The following is a 17,803-nucleotide window of genomic DNA, read 5'->3' on the forward strand; positions in this document are numbered from 1 at the left end:
GGAAAAACATAAATCACGCGAAAAAAAATCGTTTTCCATGCTACGTGCGCACCGCACACGTAAAAATGTGCGCACGCGTGGGAATTTTTGACATGCTTAAAACGACATGAAACGCGTAGAAAGTTGATTATAAATTAATTTTGCGCATTTTGAAATTTTAAATGCGCGTGCGCGCGTAACTTTGTGTAAAACACGCAATTTTTTTTCAACAGAAAGTTAGCGCATGATATAAATTAAACTTTTGCAAAGTTTCACTTTAAAATGTTATTTGGTTTTCGACATATGTTAGATACGAGAAAATCGTTAAATCGCGCGTACGTCACGTTGCGCAATTGTAAACATCATGAAAAGCTTCGCTTGACGACGTTACATAAATGTCAAAATGTTAACATAGGTAACAAAATGTTATGTTTGCAAGTTTTAGAGAAAAGCGTTACACAAAAATCATACAGAAAGAAAGAAGAAAAATAAAAAGTTGATGTTGATGATTTCGTACAATCACAAGAGGTTATCCTGCAACTTCGTTGCGGATAACCAATAATAATAAAGATTTCATACAATAACAATAGGTGATCATTTTATTCTAAATGATCACCTAACTAGAATTTAATTCGTCACTTTGACGAATTATAGGTGATCATTTTTATCATTTTAATGAAATTAACATTTTTTAAACATGCACGTACGTTAACATACGATCGTAAAAAGTTGATTTACGCCATCCTATGACATGATGCATATACACTTATAGTGCTGAGTTGTACCTATTATATGCCATACAATATGTACAGTATATACTGTATCTATATACAGTGTAGCATAGGTGAAATTACGGGACTCATATCGTGTTCTAATTTTTTGGTATGATGGAATTTTCAAAATAAACTCGAAGATGACAATTTCGAAAGATAATGAATTGAGCAGATAAATATAAGGATTGGAAGAAAATTTGACACGTAGAAGCGCAATGCGCGGTCTTTGAAATTTGTATAACTTTGACCAAAGAAATTTAAAAACTACTTTTTAACTTCAACTGGCCATATGATAACATCACAACATCCGATAGGCTTAATTTTACTATGAATTCATATCTAAATTTCATCAGCTTTCATAATAAGTTATAATCTTCAAGGTCACCTTTAATTCTGAAGAGCTATAAGATATTCAAATGTATAGTGTTGCTGAAATTACATGACCTAGGTTATTCAAGTTTTTACGCGTGATGACGTCATCAAAATAAAAATGTTGACAACTCATTAGAAGAATAATTAATTGAGCAAGCACATACTAAAAGTTGTGCGAAAATCGGGCCCAAATAACGGAGATGCGCTCTATTGAATGTGATAACCCACACAAAAAGATAAAAATTCCTAATTTTTAAATTCAAGTGGCCATTTGATGACGTCATACCATTTTGTACGTCTAATGTGTATATACATTTATATCTACAATTTATTGGCTTCCATAATAAGTTAAAAAAATTGGGGGTCACCTGCCATTCTGAAGAGTTATATTCATTTTAAAAAATCCTTATTTTTTACCATTTTTAGCACTTTTGTACAATTAATGAGCGCATTTTGTCATGTTTAACGTGCTCGTACAGCGTTATTTTAAGTCGGATTGGACTCAAAATCGGAGAATGTACAAAGGATTGTGAGTAGAATGTGATGTATACATTAAATTTTATTTTTTACGCATTTTAAGAATCGCGTGCGCAAAAATGTGTTTTTGCGCAGTAATTTTTTGAAACACGCAAATGGCCTAATTCATGCTCTAAATTGATCAAAACTTAATTTTGACCTTTTTAAAATCTTTACGCGCGATTTCACGTGCATGACCTTGAGACGCGCCAGTTTTTATTTGCTAATATTTTTTACCTTGACCTGAAATTTACGTGTAGTGAATTTCATAAATATGTGATAATGAATTATGGACATATGATTGATAATGTGATTTCACAAAATGGCGTATACGTGACGTCACGGATGAGTGATCACGCTGAAAAGCTTATTATGGCTAAGTTAAAGTATTTGAAAGACATTGTAAAATTTTTCTGATCATTGCTATTCAACTTTTTGAGATATTTGACGAACAAAAAGTGTACAGAAAGAAGAATAATAAAGATTTTATACAATAACAATAGGTGATCATTTTATTCTAAATGATCACCTAACTAGAATTTAATTCGTCACTTTGACGAATTATAGGTGATCATTTTTATCGCTTTACTTACATTAATATTTTATACATTTATATCTACAAGTCATTGGCTTCCATAATAAGTTTAAAAAAAATGAGGGTCACCTTCCATTCTGAAGAGTTATATTAATTTTAAAAAGGCCTTATTTTTTTACTATTATACGTATATAGTGCTGATTTGTGCCTATTATATGCCATATACATTATGTACAGTATATACTGTATATCTATATACAGTGTAGTAGTAGCATTGGTGAAATTACTGGACCCACATCATGTTCAAATTTTTCGGTATGATGGAATTATCAAAATAAACTCGAAGATGACAATTTCGAAAGATAATTAATTGAGCAAATAAATATAAGGATTGGAAGAGAATTTGACACGTAGAAGCGCAATGCGCGCTCTTTGAAATTTGTATAACTTCGACTAAAGAAATTTAAAAACAACGTTTTAACTTCAACTGGCCATATGATAACATCACAACATCCGATAGGCTTAATTTTTATATTAATTCATATCTACATTTCATCTGCTATCATAATAAGTTATAATCTTCAAGGTCACCTTTAATTCTGAAGAGCTATAATATATTCAAATGTACGGTGTAGCTGAAATTACACGACCTACGTTATTCAAGTTTTTACGCGTGATGATGTCATCAAAATAAAAATGTTGACAACTCCTGAAAAAGATAATTAATTGAGCAAGCACATACAAAAATTTCTGCGAAAATCGAGCTAAAATAACGGAGATGCGCTCTATTGAATGTGATAACCCATACAAAAAGATAAAAATTACTAATTTTTAAATTGAAGTGGCCATTTGATGACGTCATACAATTTTGTACATCTAATGTGTACATGAATATGTATCTACAACCCAATGGCTTCCCGAATAACTTAAAAAAATTGGGGGTCACCTGCCATTCTGAAGAGTTATATTCATTTTAAAAAGGCCTAATTTTTCACCATTTTCATCACTTTGATGCAATTAATTTGCGCATTTTTACATTTTTAACCTGCTCGTATACCGTTATTTTAAGTCGGAACTGACTCAAATTTGGTGAATGTACTAAGGATGCTGTTTAGAATGCGATTTGTATAAAAAAATTGCAATTTTTACACTTTGTAAGTATCGCGCGCGCAAAATAATTTTTTTGCGCAGTAATTTTTTGAAACACGCAAATGGCCTAATTCATGCTCTAAATTGATTAAAACGTAATTTTGAGCTTTTTAAATTTTTAATGCGCGACTTCACGCGCATGACCCTACGTGCGCGCGCGTTTTTATTTGCTAATATTTTTACCCTTGACCTGAAGTTTACGTGTAGTGAATTTCATAAATATGTGATAATGAATTATGGATATATGACTGATAATGTGATTTCACAAAATGGCGTATACGTGACGTCACGGGTCAGTGATCACGCTGAAAAGCTTATTATGGCTAAGTTAAAGTATTTGAAAGACACTGTGAATTTTTTGTGATCATTGCCATTCAACTTTTTGAGATAATTGTTACACAAAAAGTGTACAGAAAGAATAAAAAACTAGACATGTAACTCGTCACTTTGACGAGTTTGGTTATCCGCCGCGCAAGTGGTGCAACATTAACATTAAGGGGATAGGTTGAGGACAAAAGGAAGTGTTCACGTTGGCATTATGACCTGAACTGAAGAATATGATATGTTGTTATTGCTGAATTTTATTATTTAAATTCATATATAGTATACACAGTATAATCTGTATCCATATCACATACAGTGTAGAATAGGTGAAATTACGGGACCCGCTATTTATTGCAATTTTTTAACATGTTGACGGTTTTAAAATGAAACGCGAAGGTACCAATTCCGAAAGGAAATTATCTCAGCAACAACGTATTAGCGTGTAGAAGAAATTTGAATACGTGAAATATTGATGCGCGCTCTTTTAAATGTAATGAATTATGACGCAAAAGATGAAAATACGACCTTTTTTATTTAACTGGCCATATGATTACGTCACAACATCCGATTGGCAACATTTTTACATAATTTCGTATCTACAGTCCAATAGCTTCCAGAAAAAGTTTTAATCGTGATTATCACATTTTATTCTTACGAGCTATAACAGATTAAAATTTACTGTAAAGATGAAATTAATGCCACACGTGATTTAAATTTTTAAGCACGATGACGTAAAAAAAATTAAAATATTTTTAACTCATGCGAAAGATAGTTGATTGACCTAGACAATATCAAAATCGGGGTGAAAATGGAAAACGGATAAGTGGAGATGCGCTCTATTCAATGTGATGAGCTATGACGAAAGATACAAAATCCTAAATTTTATATTTGCGTGGCCATACGATGACATCACAATGTCCGGTTAGCCATATTAATACCTGATCCAATATCTACAACTCATCTACTTCCAGAAAATGACATCCACAAAAAGTTGACCGTTTAGTTTAGAAATTACGACTGTTTTAAAAAAGGCATATTTTAAACGAATTTTTTAACGTTTTCATAAAAAACGCGCGCAAATTGTCCAATTCGACGTGCTCGTATGACGTATCTTTAAGTCAAAATTGTTTAAAATTTGGTAAAATTACTAGAAAAGGCTGGAAAATCATAAATCACGTGAAAAAAATACGTTTTCAATGCTACGTGCGCTCCGCACACGTAAAATTGTGCGCATGCGTGGGAATTTTTGACATGCTTAAACCGACATGAAACGCGTAGAAAGTTGATTAGAAATTAATTTTGCGCATTTTGAAATTTTAAATGCGCGTGCGCGCGTAACTTTGTGTAAAACACGCAATTTTTTTTCAACAGAAGGTTAGCGCATGATATAAATTAAACTTTTGCAAAGTTTCACTTTTAAATGTTATTTGGTTTTCGACATATGTTAAATACGAGAAAATCGTTAAATCGCGCGTACGTCACATTGCGCGATTGTAAACATCATGAAAAGCTTCGCTTGACGACGTTACATAAATGTCAAAATGTTAACATAGTTAACAAAATGTTATGTTTGCAAGTTTTAGAGAAAAGCGTTACACAAAAATCATACAGAAAGAAAGAAGATTAAGAAAAAGATGATGATGATTTCGTACAATCACAAGAGGTTATCCTGCAACTTCGTTGCGGATAACCAAAAAAAAAAAATAACTAGACATGTAACTCGTCACTTTGACGAGTTTGGTTATCCGCCGCGCAAGTGGTGCAACATTAACATTAAGGGGATAGGTTGAGGACAAAAGGAAGTGTTCACGTTGGCATTATGACCTGAACTGAAGAATATGATATGTTGCTGAATTTTATTATTTAAATTCATATATAGTATACATAGTATAATCTGTATCCATATCACATACAGTGACATACATAGAATAGGTGAAATTACGGGACCCGCTATTTATTGCAATTTTTAACGTGTTGACGGTTTTAAAATGAAACGCGAAGTTAGCAATTCCGAAAGGAAATTATCTCAGCAACAACGTATTAGCATGTAGAAGAAATTTGAATACGTGAAATATTGATGCGCGCTCGTTTAAATGTAATGAATTATGACGCAAAAGATGAAAATACGACCTTTTTTATATAACTGGCCATATGATGACGTCACAACATCCGATTGGCAACATTTTTACATAATTTCGTATCTAAAATTCAATAGCTTCCAGAAAAAGTTTTAATCTTGATTATCACATTTTATTCTTACGAGCTATAACAGATTAAAATTTACTGTAAAGATGAAATTAATGCCACACGTGATTTAAATTTTTAGGCATGATGACGTCAAAAAAATTAAAATATTTTTAACTCATGCGAAAGATAGTTGATTGACCTAGACAATATCAAAATCGGGGTGAAAATGGAAAACGAATAAGTGGAGATGCGCTCTATTCAATGTGATGAGCTATGACGAAAGATACAAAAATCCTAAATTTTATATTTGCGTGGCCATACGATGACGTCACAATGTCCGGTTAGCCATATCAATACCTGATCCGATATCTACCACTCATCTACTTCCAGAATATGTCATCCACAAAAAATTGACCGTCTAGTTTAGAAATTACGACTGTTTAAAAAAAGGCATATTTTAAACAAATTTTTTAACCTTTTCATAAAAAACGCGCACAAATTGTCCAATTCGACGTACTCGTATGACGTATCTTTAAGTCGAAATTGTTTAAAATTTGGTAAAATTACTAGAAAAGGCTGGAAAAACATAAATCGCGAAAAAAATACGTTTTCAATGCTACGTGCGTACCGCACACGTAAAAATGTGCGCACGCGTGGGAATTTTTGAAATGCTTAAAACGACCAGAAACGCGTAGAAAGTTGATTATAAATTAATTTTGCGCATTTTGAAATTTTAAATGCGCGTGCGCGCGTAACTTTGTGTAAAACACGCAATTTTTTTTCAACATAAAGTTAGCGCATGATATAAATTAAACTTTTGCGAAGTTTCAAGTTGAAATGTTATTTGGTTTTCAACATATGTTAAATACGAGAAAAACGTTAAATCGCGCGTACGTCACGTTGCGCAATTGCAAACATCATGAAAAGCTTCGCTTGACGACGTTACGTAAATGTCAATATGTTAAGATAGTTACCGAAATGTTATGTTTGCGAGTTTTAGAGAAAAGCGTTACACAAAAATCATACAGAAAGAAAGAAGAAAAATAAAAAGATGATGATTTCGTACAATCACAAGAGGTTATCCTGCAACTTCGTTGCGGATAACCAATAATAATAAAGATTTCATACAATAACAATAGGTGATCATTTTATTCTAAATGATCACCTAACTAGGAATCAACATAGGACTTTACAGAGATGACGGCCTTGCAGTCACAGACACCACACCTAAAAGCACAGAAAATATTAAAAAAGACATATGCCAAATATTCAAAGATAACGGCCTACGCATTACCATAGAAGCAAACAAACAAGTCATCAACTTCTTAGACGTCACACTCAACCTACCGAAGAACACATACCAGCCCTACACCAAACCAAACGCCACGTTAAAGTATATCCATCAACAAAGTAACCACCCACCGACCATCCTAAAGAATATACCCGCCGGAATAAACAAACGACTCTCGTCCTTGTCATCCGACAAGAATTCATTCAACCAAGCCGCCCCTGTATACCAAAAAACTCTCAACGACAGTGGATACAAGTACACACTAAAATACGAGCCGGTAACCCAGACAAGACGAAAAAACAGACAACGAAACGACATTCTGTGGTACAACCCACCGTTCAGCAAAAACGTCAGCACAAACATCGGACAGAAATTCCTATCCCTAGTAGACAAACATTTTCCAAAAGATAACAAACTAAGAAAAATCTTCAACCGAAACACTATCAAGATTAGCTACAGTTGTATGAACAATATGAAACAGATAATAGACAGTCACAACAAGAGAATACTCAACCAGCCCGAAACAACATCCGTGGAAAACACACAAGAAAACAAAACATGCAACTGCCGACAGAAAAACACATGCCCGCTAAACGGAAATTGCTTACAATCATCTGTAATATACCAAGCCACAGTTACACACAAAGACAAATCCACCTCGGAAACTTATATCGGACTCACTGAAAATGATTTTAAAACACGATACAGAAATCACACCTCATCATTCCGTAATACACGTTCTAGAACCTCAACCGAACTCAGTAAACATATTTGGACACTCAAGGACAACACCACAGACTATTCAATCTCATGGCGCATCTTGGCATCTACTAAAGCATATAGTAGCGCAAACAAAAAATGCAACCTCTGCCTCAAAGAGAAATTATTTATCATCCGCCACCCTGAATTATCGACATTAAACAAATGTAACAAACTTGTGTCCGCCTGCCGGCACAGAAAGAAAGCATTGTTACATAACAGCTGACATTCCAAAACATATCACCTGTAAATGCTAATTCTACAAGTAAATGTGCTGATAAGCAACGTTGTAATTGATTCTTCTCATTATAGTCTCCTGATGAGTGAGTTTCACGACTCACGAAACAAGCCTGTAGAGACCAAACTGTAGTTTTTACTTCTTTTCCAGACTTAACGTATATTTTAGCTCTACTTTACCGTATTAAGCACTTTTTAGACGGTTACATTGAACCGAACATTTAATTCATATAAATATATATACATACAAACAACAACAATGCATTTCATAAAAATGATTTTTTGCAATGAGACACTCAATTTTGTCTAAAAACATGACATTTTTGGCCGCTGTAACAAAAGTTTTCATCGTAGCTCAATAAAAATTTTTTTGTAGTTTGCCCATCAGGTGCTTTATCAAAAATTACAAACTAAATCAGACAAATACAACCTGATAAAGAGCTATTTGCTTATTTCTCAGTTATTACTGACGGCCTAGGTTACTGTGAAATTGCCCTTATCACAAACAGAAATAAACTCACAATATGCCTGTTGAGTAAATATATACCTTTGTTTCGGAACAAACTGGACGATTTGTTTGTTGATATACATTTACTCCATTGTGTTGGTCTCAGGGGTGCTTTTCTTTCGCACCTGCATTGTATTTTGACTCCAAATTTATTCAACTCCAAATTAATTCAACTAACTTTAAATTTTATTTGTATTGACAGTGACAAAATATATTGAATTGAACATGATTTTCACCAAAAAATGAGTTAAATAGATGGATTCCACCTAGTTTTTAGCCCTCTATTAATGTTGCTCTTTTGGCATTCCATAGAAGCAAAATATTGAACATAGAGTACGGTATGCGAAATTCTCATGAGAAAAACGTCTCATCAATTTAGTTAAAGAATTTATTGTTATTTATTGATTCTTCTTCATCTAATTATAAGATGTGGTATTCAGAATAAGTTGGTTAACAAATTTAGAGTTAAAATACAAGGCAGGTGCGAAAGAGAACTTTTGGTAATCTTAAGTCTTTAGGGGGTCTTAGCTTTCGTTATCTTAGGTTTTGTGACAGTACCCGGCCTTCTGTTGGCCAAATTATTCACTAACACTAGTAAAAAAGATAAAAGGGAACATAATTAAAAAATAAAATGGATCTGCCACTGCCAAAAATATGTTACATTCATGGTTTCTGTGCTATGGTGAATTCTGGGAAGACTTTTTTATTTTGCTGTGTTTATATTTCAAGAGAGAGAATTTCTTATAGAGATAAAGGTCACATTTCTATCAATACTCGAATACCTGGAGAAGAAAGAATTTATCTTGTTTTGCTAGGCCCTCTACCTCTACCTCTACCCATTCTACAGTAGGCCTTGTCCATGAGGTTTCAAGGTTAAGCAAACTCTGCTGCCTTAATTTTATAGTATTTGTATAACAACAATTCACTAGATAACAAGTGTTTGCACTCCCAAGGAGAATAATATCAATATAGTCTCCATAAAATATTGTTCAACTTGAAGGTAATAAATTCTATGTATTTTCATTTATTAGGACACTTTTATATTCTCTCTTGAGTAACATAATAAGTAGTGTACTGTAATTTATAATCATCTCTCTAGCACTACACAGTACAAGGTATGTTCTAAAAACAGCCTATCTTCAGAAAAAAAGAAAGTGTTGCATTTTGTCAAATTTATAAATTTGTACATGTGGTAGAATCAATGTATACAAAAGTTAAAAGTTTGATTTTAGGAAGGCTTCTTAGCCTGGAGTTTGCTTAGTAACGTTTGTAAAGAATGTAGTTAACTTTCCTTTCAGTTAAACAGATGATTGAGAGAATTACCGTATGCATATCATACAACATGCAAATATAAATTTTTGTTTAGTTGCGGTCAGTTTTCATTCTTGACTGACTGGATTTGAGGAAGTTTTGGTTCTCTGTTGCTAGTAACTTTTTCCATGTGCTTAATGTGAAAACACAGTCTATCATGACCAAATTTGGTCCTAGATTCTAAATTTTGTTCCAATAAATATGGTCATTTATAGGGATACTATATCTGTTTTAATATCATGAATTGGTTGATAAAATTCTTTGTCTAATTGTGTAAAAACCAGCATTAACAACATTTCAACTCTACCACATGTGATAATCTAAAGTGCTTGTGTGGTTGTCAGAATGAACTCTACCACATGTGATAATCTAAAGTGCTTGTGTGGTTGTCAGAATGAACTCTACCACATGTGATAATCTAAAGTGCTTGTGTGGTTGTCAGAATGAACTCTACCACATGTGATAATCTAAAGTGCTTGTGTGGTTGTCAGAATGCATGTTAAAAAAACTAGCAAGGAGTTTGGTACTCAAAACTTTGAATGCATACAAATTGGGAAAGAGTATAGGCAGTGGCGTAATGGCTATGAATCTTACTGGCTAAATCCAGTGTCCATGGAGCTTACAGTTACACAGAGGCCTCTGAGCAGAACCCAGAGGAAACAGTAGGCTTTAAAATACTTTGAAAAGGGCTAAAAACATCAAAGGCCTCCAGCATTGCAGGACCACTTTTTCTATACCAGGAACCACAGACATCTGTGTTACGCTACTGCTTTTGGATGGATGAAGGATGTACTTTTTTGATTTCCAAATTGTTTGATTATAATCATAAATCTACTTCTAATTAAACTCTTTTATTATCTGATTTATTCCTTATCATTCATCTACTCAGTTGTTTTTTTCAAATATTGTCTAATAATAATATTCATTGATGACAAGATAATTTATGGTTACTATTCTGTGACTTAGAGGTTACTGCATGTCTTTTAATATTTGTTCAATAATCAATTTCTCTTGGAATCTATTTATAGATTGTTTTTATAGACATTTCATCTAATTTACAATACTTAATTTATTTATATTCTATCAATGTCAAATGTAGTAAGTGTTCATCTGCTGTTGCTGTATAATTACTGTATATTCAGCTATTTATCTTCATGTTTATTAAACTAAGACATTTCAATGTCAAATGATATAAAATTACTGTACAGGAAAAACATAGCATGGTTTTTGAAATGTAATTAAAAAAATTGTTCAACCTCAATTGTTTTTATTTGTCCATTGAATTAAGGTCGCAAAAAATCTGGATATTTTTTTCGGGATCCCGGTAAAAACCAGGTATACCGCCCGAAAATCCCGCGGGATGAACGAGATCGAAAAATCGAAAAAACTCTTTAATTTCCCGGTCGGAAATCCAAAAAGTATCCCGTTTTTGTTGTTGTGATTCTCGACCAGGAATACCGCCCGAAAATCCCGCGGGATTTTACCGGATCCCGTCTGGGATACCGACGATGTTTTTATAGGGTTCAGGCCTTTATTATAAAATGGTAGATGGCTACTATTATGGGTCTTATCATTTAAAATAAGTCTAGTAAGACTTAGGGCCTGTTCAGACCTACGGAGTTATGGTTTCGTATTGTACGCGGCGTACAACTCCATAGGTCTGAACCAGGAAAAGATTAGTGTAAGCCACCTCATACGACACTACTCTTTCGTTCGCTCAAGGTACAAGATTAGTGAACGCCGCTTACGACACGAAAGTCATGCATCAACGATTTTTACCTCTAACCTTTCAAAATTATTCCTGCCTATTTTCAGTTTGAAACGAAAGCGTTAGTTAGGCAAATCTGAACACTTTTCTGTTACGACGTTAATTATAATATGACACTACTTGCGATACGAAAGCATAACTCCATAGATCTGAACATACCCTTAGAAAGTGAATGTTGAAGTGATTGAAACAATATTCTGTTATCATCTTGTTGACAATGGTTCGAGTCACTCGGGCCATAGCTAGGATGTGACTAGGGGGGTATGGACACAAAGTATTTGAGCCACAGGAAAATCCCCCCCCCCCCCACCATGGTGGTGCCTGTGGCTGAATCTCGCACATACAATTCAAAATAAATGGCACCTCTATATGGCCGGAAATAACACTCCCGTGTAGAATGCTAGCAGCGATTTATATTCCTTTTTTTCCGCCGGTAAACACATGACTAATATCATTTTTGCCGTATGGAGATGCGCATGTTCTGTGGATTGTTTGATCATTATTCACTTGGAATTTTGTTTTGATTTGGGTTTTGTTCAAGTTCGACGATGGGAATGTATGTCTAGGGGGAAGCCTGAAGCCAGTGGAGTTCCGGTGTAAAAAGGAAAACTAAATGCTCTACATTTGATAATCAATTAATGCATCTACTATTAATTGTTCTTCAATGTTTGTATTGTTTTTTAAATTTCTTTAAAAAACAATGTTTTTTAATGATACACATGTGCGCAACGATATAGCTAAAACGTTTCAATGCAATATGCTGGTGTACACATGACACCAGCCACTGATTGTGTTTGTGGTTATTATTATTGTAAGCAATTTTTCCATAGAACTTCGGTCATCAACATCATACAGTGTCCTTATATCAATGAGATTAAATAGATTTATTTTTCTTTTTTTCAGTATGTTGTTGATGTACTAGGAATATTACTTGATTTACTTGGAACTAAATAAGTCTGATCAATCTAAAGGATTAATTACTTTTGTCAGTATGTCATTCTTTAAGCCCATAAAACGTTCGCTTTCGGACCGTAAAGCAAAAAAGCAGCAACAACAACAACAACAACAGCAAGCTGTGAGGAAAGATGCAGAAAAAATGCAGTTTAAACCCATTCAGGAAGAGAAGGGCAAGGTGGAGGTCAGACGCAGGGAAGGATGGCATCCACCACCAAAACCTGAAAGAACATTTAGTAAGTTTATGAAATCTTGTTTGTTGTTTGCTTGTTTTTCTTTCTCACCATAAATAATAGGTGTTTTTTTTATAAATTTATAAACTCCTGATATTGATTTGTTCAATAGTCCACACACATTTCCATCTTGGATCACTAAACGCCCTTACTTAAGACAAGGTAAAGTAAAGGTGGAGATGGTGATACAGTACTTTTATATTCATTTCTTTCCAATTGTTGTTATATAAATAGTACAGTAGCCTGATATACTGTATATTATTTATGTCAACTTCAACATTGCTCTCTATAATAACTTAATAATAGTTAAGTACAGTTTATAGTTAGCTTAGTTAACTTACAGTAGCTTTTTTGTTCAAAAATTTGTTTTATTTACTTGTATACTAAATTTTGAGTTTTATGCATAGTTAAAACCAACAAACAATTTGTGGCTTCTATTGTCGAAATTTACATTATTGTGGTAAATATATTGTGTAGGTACTATAAAATTGTGTTGCTATTATAGTTGGAGGTTATTTCTAATTGTCCCAATTGAGGTTTTACTATAATAATATGTATTGTTATACCACACTGTTTGATCTGCTAGTTTTACCTTGGTGTCTGTACCCCCTGATGTTTGCTTAAGTCCATAGTAACCAAATTGTAGACAAGAAATTTTGTTCTGATAATTTATTCAGATTAATTTCTCTAATTAATTTAAGTCAAACTGTAAAAAAAAACACATCCAATAATTTAGTCTGTTTCAATCAATAAGTACTGTAGCTGTTTCACTGTATAACTATACAAATTGGAAACAGTTTGAGGGTCCGTACTTTGTAAGTACTGTAGTCCAATAATTAACCAGTTATATTTAATAATTTAAATATGTTCTTTACAAAGAATTGTTTTTGTTTTTGTAAAAATAACCAATTTTATAACCAGGGAAATAAATTAGCCCCAATTTTTTGGCAGTAAGACAAATCCATATGGTCTTCAATTATTATTAAATGATTAAAAAGCATTCTACATCATTGATTGGGTGTTAGAACAGCATTTAACTTTTAGCTGCAACACAAAATAATGTTTAATTTATTGACTGTTACCCTTGCTTCTACTGTGGCATCTTTATGTTTGACTATTTGAGTGCATTGTATTTTTGGTACTGTACCATGTTTTTCTACTGTACAATATGATAATCACCCATCTTTAAAAACTATGCAAGATGTTAAATAATTTTAGGGTTAAAATTCTGTTGATGAAGCTTGCTTCACTTGACATCAATGAACTGTTCCTGAGCTAAAATGATAGCCAATGGCTTGACACTTATTTATGGGCATACATTATCTCTGCCATTGCTTATTTATGACTTGTGTGATATGGATAGTAGAACTGTACTACTAGTACTACTACTGTATGTACACTTGTATTTAAAATTTAAAAATAGTTTACAACCATATTACTTTATTAGGCAAACAAATATCTGTACTTCTTAAGTGTCCCTCCCTCCTTTGATTGTTAAACTGCCTCTATTTTTTTTAATGACAAAAACATTTCCATTAAAATAGCAAGATTCAATCAATTATCGGAAGCATACAGAAACAATTTGATTACATTAAATGGTTTTCTTAAAGTTTAATATATATGGGAGTGATTCATTTGTGTAAAGATATATGTCCCCCAAAAACATAAAAAATGGAGTTTAAAAAATAGACTTTGAATATGCTATTTAGCAGTTTTAATCAAGTATAATCACTTTCTAGGCGAAAAAAAATGTTTTCCGTTATATAAAGACTAAATAAACGGTTATATTCAACCAAAAACCCATTGACTTCCAGTCATTACACTTTGACTTTTTTTGCATTAAATTAAAGTTTTTTCAGGACAAGGGAACAATATCTTTATTTAAATTAAAGAGTTTGTTTCAGTTTAATATCAGAAAGGTTGCATAAATCAATATTATAGTACATTAAAAAAAATAATAATAATACAATAGTTTTAACAAAAATCAAGCCGCCCTCCCTCTCCTCAAATATAAGAGGTTAACGCTTAACAAGTGTTTACTTTTTGGCTGGGCCTGTTTATGCTAGAATAATCTATTCAAAATCGGTTTTTGCCATATAAACTGTAAGTTCAAAATTCAAAATTGGTTAAAAATGATTGATTGAAAACATAGTTCAATATTGTCATTATTGCTGGTCTTAGATACTGTGCCATACAGTAGGCTTTTCTTGTTGGTAATGTTGACCATTTTATCAAGCACAGAAATTGAATTGAAGAAGTTCAATTCGCTATTTCGTATGTTCCAACCGATTATTGTGATACCTGTGAGCAAGAATGCATCAGTACAATGCATATAAATTATTGCAAGAATGAAACAAAATAATCAATTTTGTAGATTTTCAATAAAAACCCCACCTTAAAAAGATATAACCGCATTATTTAATTTTCCAAATTGATGAAGGGTATCTACATTTAGCATTAGCTATGGGGTTGAATTTGCTAGACATGGATTCGACGCATCTGACTGTTAATAAAGAAGAGTAGGCTAGAGCTAGGGTTAGCATTATAGAAAGAGCTAAGAGTTTAATTACTATTTATGAATTCAAGAGTTTAAAAAAACGTGGCAAATACAAACAACTGAGTTATTTTCAAAACACATGCACTCCTACTATACTACCAGCGTCATGTTGTCTAGCTCGCTGCTCGTGTGAATGCTGACGTCATCACTCTCCAAAAATGCTCCACTTTCTGCCCTGGTCCGTGTATGCAAGCGTTAGCGTGGTATATTTACACCCCTGTACAGAGTGGAGTGTAATATCGTGTTTTTTTACTCACGTATGAAGGTTTTTATAATTATTATAATGGTATGCAGTATAAACGATAAAAATAAATGAGAAACATGGTTTTCTTTTATTATTTTATAGGCATAAAATAAACTTGAAATGTCTTGTACTCTATGTACACGGCCAAAAAAAAGTGTGTGGCGTATTTACAAAAGCATAACTGCGTAGGTCTTAACAGGCCCTTAGTATACAAAATATTACTTTCATTATAGTGTGGATTTTAACTAATGCAATCCCACGACAAAGTATGGAACGCCGTTTACGCAACATTTTGATGATATGAATTTTATGACGCGTTATGTGAATGAAATGCATCGATATAAATTGAATGGCGCGATATATGAATGAAATGTTTTGAATTGAATATTTTGAATTGAATATTTTGAATGAAATGTTTTGAATGAAATGTTTTGAATAAAATGTTTTTATTGAAGTGTTTAGAATTGAATGTTTTGAATAAAATGTAGGGTTTTGAAGCATTCAATTCAAAACATTTCATTCATATATTGCGCCATTCAATTCATATCGATGCATTTTATTCACATATCGCGTCATAAAATTCATATCATCGAAATGTTGCGTAAACGGCGTTCCATAAGAAGGTAATGTAATGGCGAAAAACATTTGACTGAGTAATGATACCAATTTAACAATCTATAAAAGTGATAGAAAAACATCATATCAGTGAAACTATCATGTTCAGGAGATTTGGAATACTGAGATGTTACATTTTTATGATAATTTAAACAATGTTCACTCACTTGCATGATGATGGATGTTTGATTTTCAAAATGTATGCATTAAAAATGCAGTTGAAGGAGGATAATTCTGTGTAGCAAAGAATTGTGTCAAATAGTCAGTTCAAGTTTTATCAGTAAACTTGATCTACATAGAATCTTAATATTGATTTTGTAGGATTACTGGCCAATAGACATTAAGCTATGTTTACATGCTCATTTCTCTATCTGAGTTATTGCGGTTTATCAGAATGACATTGAGGTTTACAGTATGCAAAAAATACATGTTAAACAACCGATAAAGTACCCCTGATGTAAAACGTTTCTGTGTTATATTCTGCAACCTATTTACCATTCAACCCTTACATTACAGTACTGTACATCATCAAGAATGAAATTTTGTTACATGTGTACCCATTGGATTTTATTATGTTCATTCTTGTTTACAATCAAATACGACATGGCTAGTCTGTTGGCTGATTGCATTAGAAATCTATTTTGTTCTCCAAAATTGGAGAGCTGCCTCTTCAAATAGTATAGGACATGTATAGTAGTGTACATTACAGTAAGGTTATTGTATGTAGTGAACATTTTTCCATATTTTTGTAGTATTGTTTTAATCATAATAAATGAGTATCGATTCAATATTTGAGTTTTTAAAATTAATCAATCTACTATTATCACATGTTCATTTAAATGTACTGTTTTATTTTTGGATCATTTTATTTTATCAACCGATGGCTATTAAATTTATTCATTATTTAATATTAACTTTACAAAATTAATAAAGCTTCATCAGTATTTGTAATGTTCGAATTATTTTGATAATTTTTTTTTCCAAACAAGTACTGCTTAGATCTGATGCAGGTAACAAATCCATAGGGGTCAATTCGTTCTGTCACACGGGTCAATCGTACAAAAAATAACAGGAGAGAGTATTCAGGTTTCCAAATTAACATCCGACACATGTTACCCTTTCAGCCCATGGGCAAAATTCACTGTTGAAATTTGCATGTTATAAGTAACGAAATGCGAGCTAATTAGAAAGCATATGATTGTATTTGTTGTGCATTCCCTGCTGTTTGAATATGATCACAATGCAGTGTAGATGCATGGACCTATAAATTTTATAGGTCCATGGTAGATGTAACAACTTGTGACGCCTGTAGGTGCATAAAGAAAACAAATGCCATTTTGTGTACTTTGTCAAAATTATGCTAAGCAGTTGCTGTTACAATAATGCAGTTGCTGTGACAATAATGTTTCTTTGATTGATGCGGTAGACCACTGTACATGATACAATCTAGTGACCATTTTACCATCACTAGTATTCAATGACATGTGAGAG

The 17,803-nt window shown here is 32.8% G+C and overlaps 1 protein-coding gene across 2 annotated transcripts in view; it reads left to right on the forward strand.

Moving 5' to 3' along the window:
* The window catches only part of LOC140063632 (coiled-coil domain-containing protein CG32809-like), a 159,100-nt gene that overhangs the window by 28,432 nt on the left and 112,865 nt on the right, over positions 1-17,803 (forward strand). For both annotated transcript variants that reach the window (XM_072110058.1, XM_072110059.1), the window contains exon 2: positions 12,613-12,899. In XM_072110058.1, the coding sequence (XP_071966159.1) occupies positions 12,701-12,899 (199 nt within the window). In that variant the 5' untranslated portion in view covers positions 12,613-12,700. The remainder of the gene's footprint in view (positions 1-12,612; positions 12,900-17,803) is intronic.

This window comes from Antedon mediterranea, chromosome 1 (assembly GCF_964355755.1).
Source record: "Antedon mediterranea chromosome 1, ecAntMedi1.1, whole genome shotgun sequence".
NCBI classification, from domain to species: Eukaryota; Metazoa; Echinodermata; class Crinoidea; order Comatulida; family Antedonidae; genus Antedon; species Antedon mediterranea.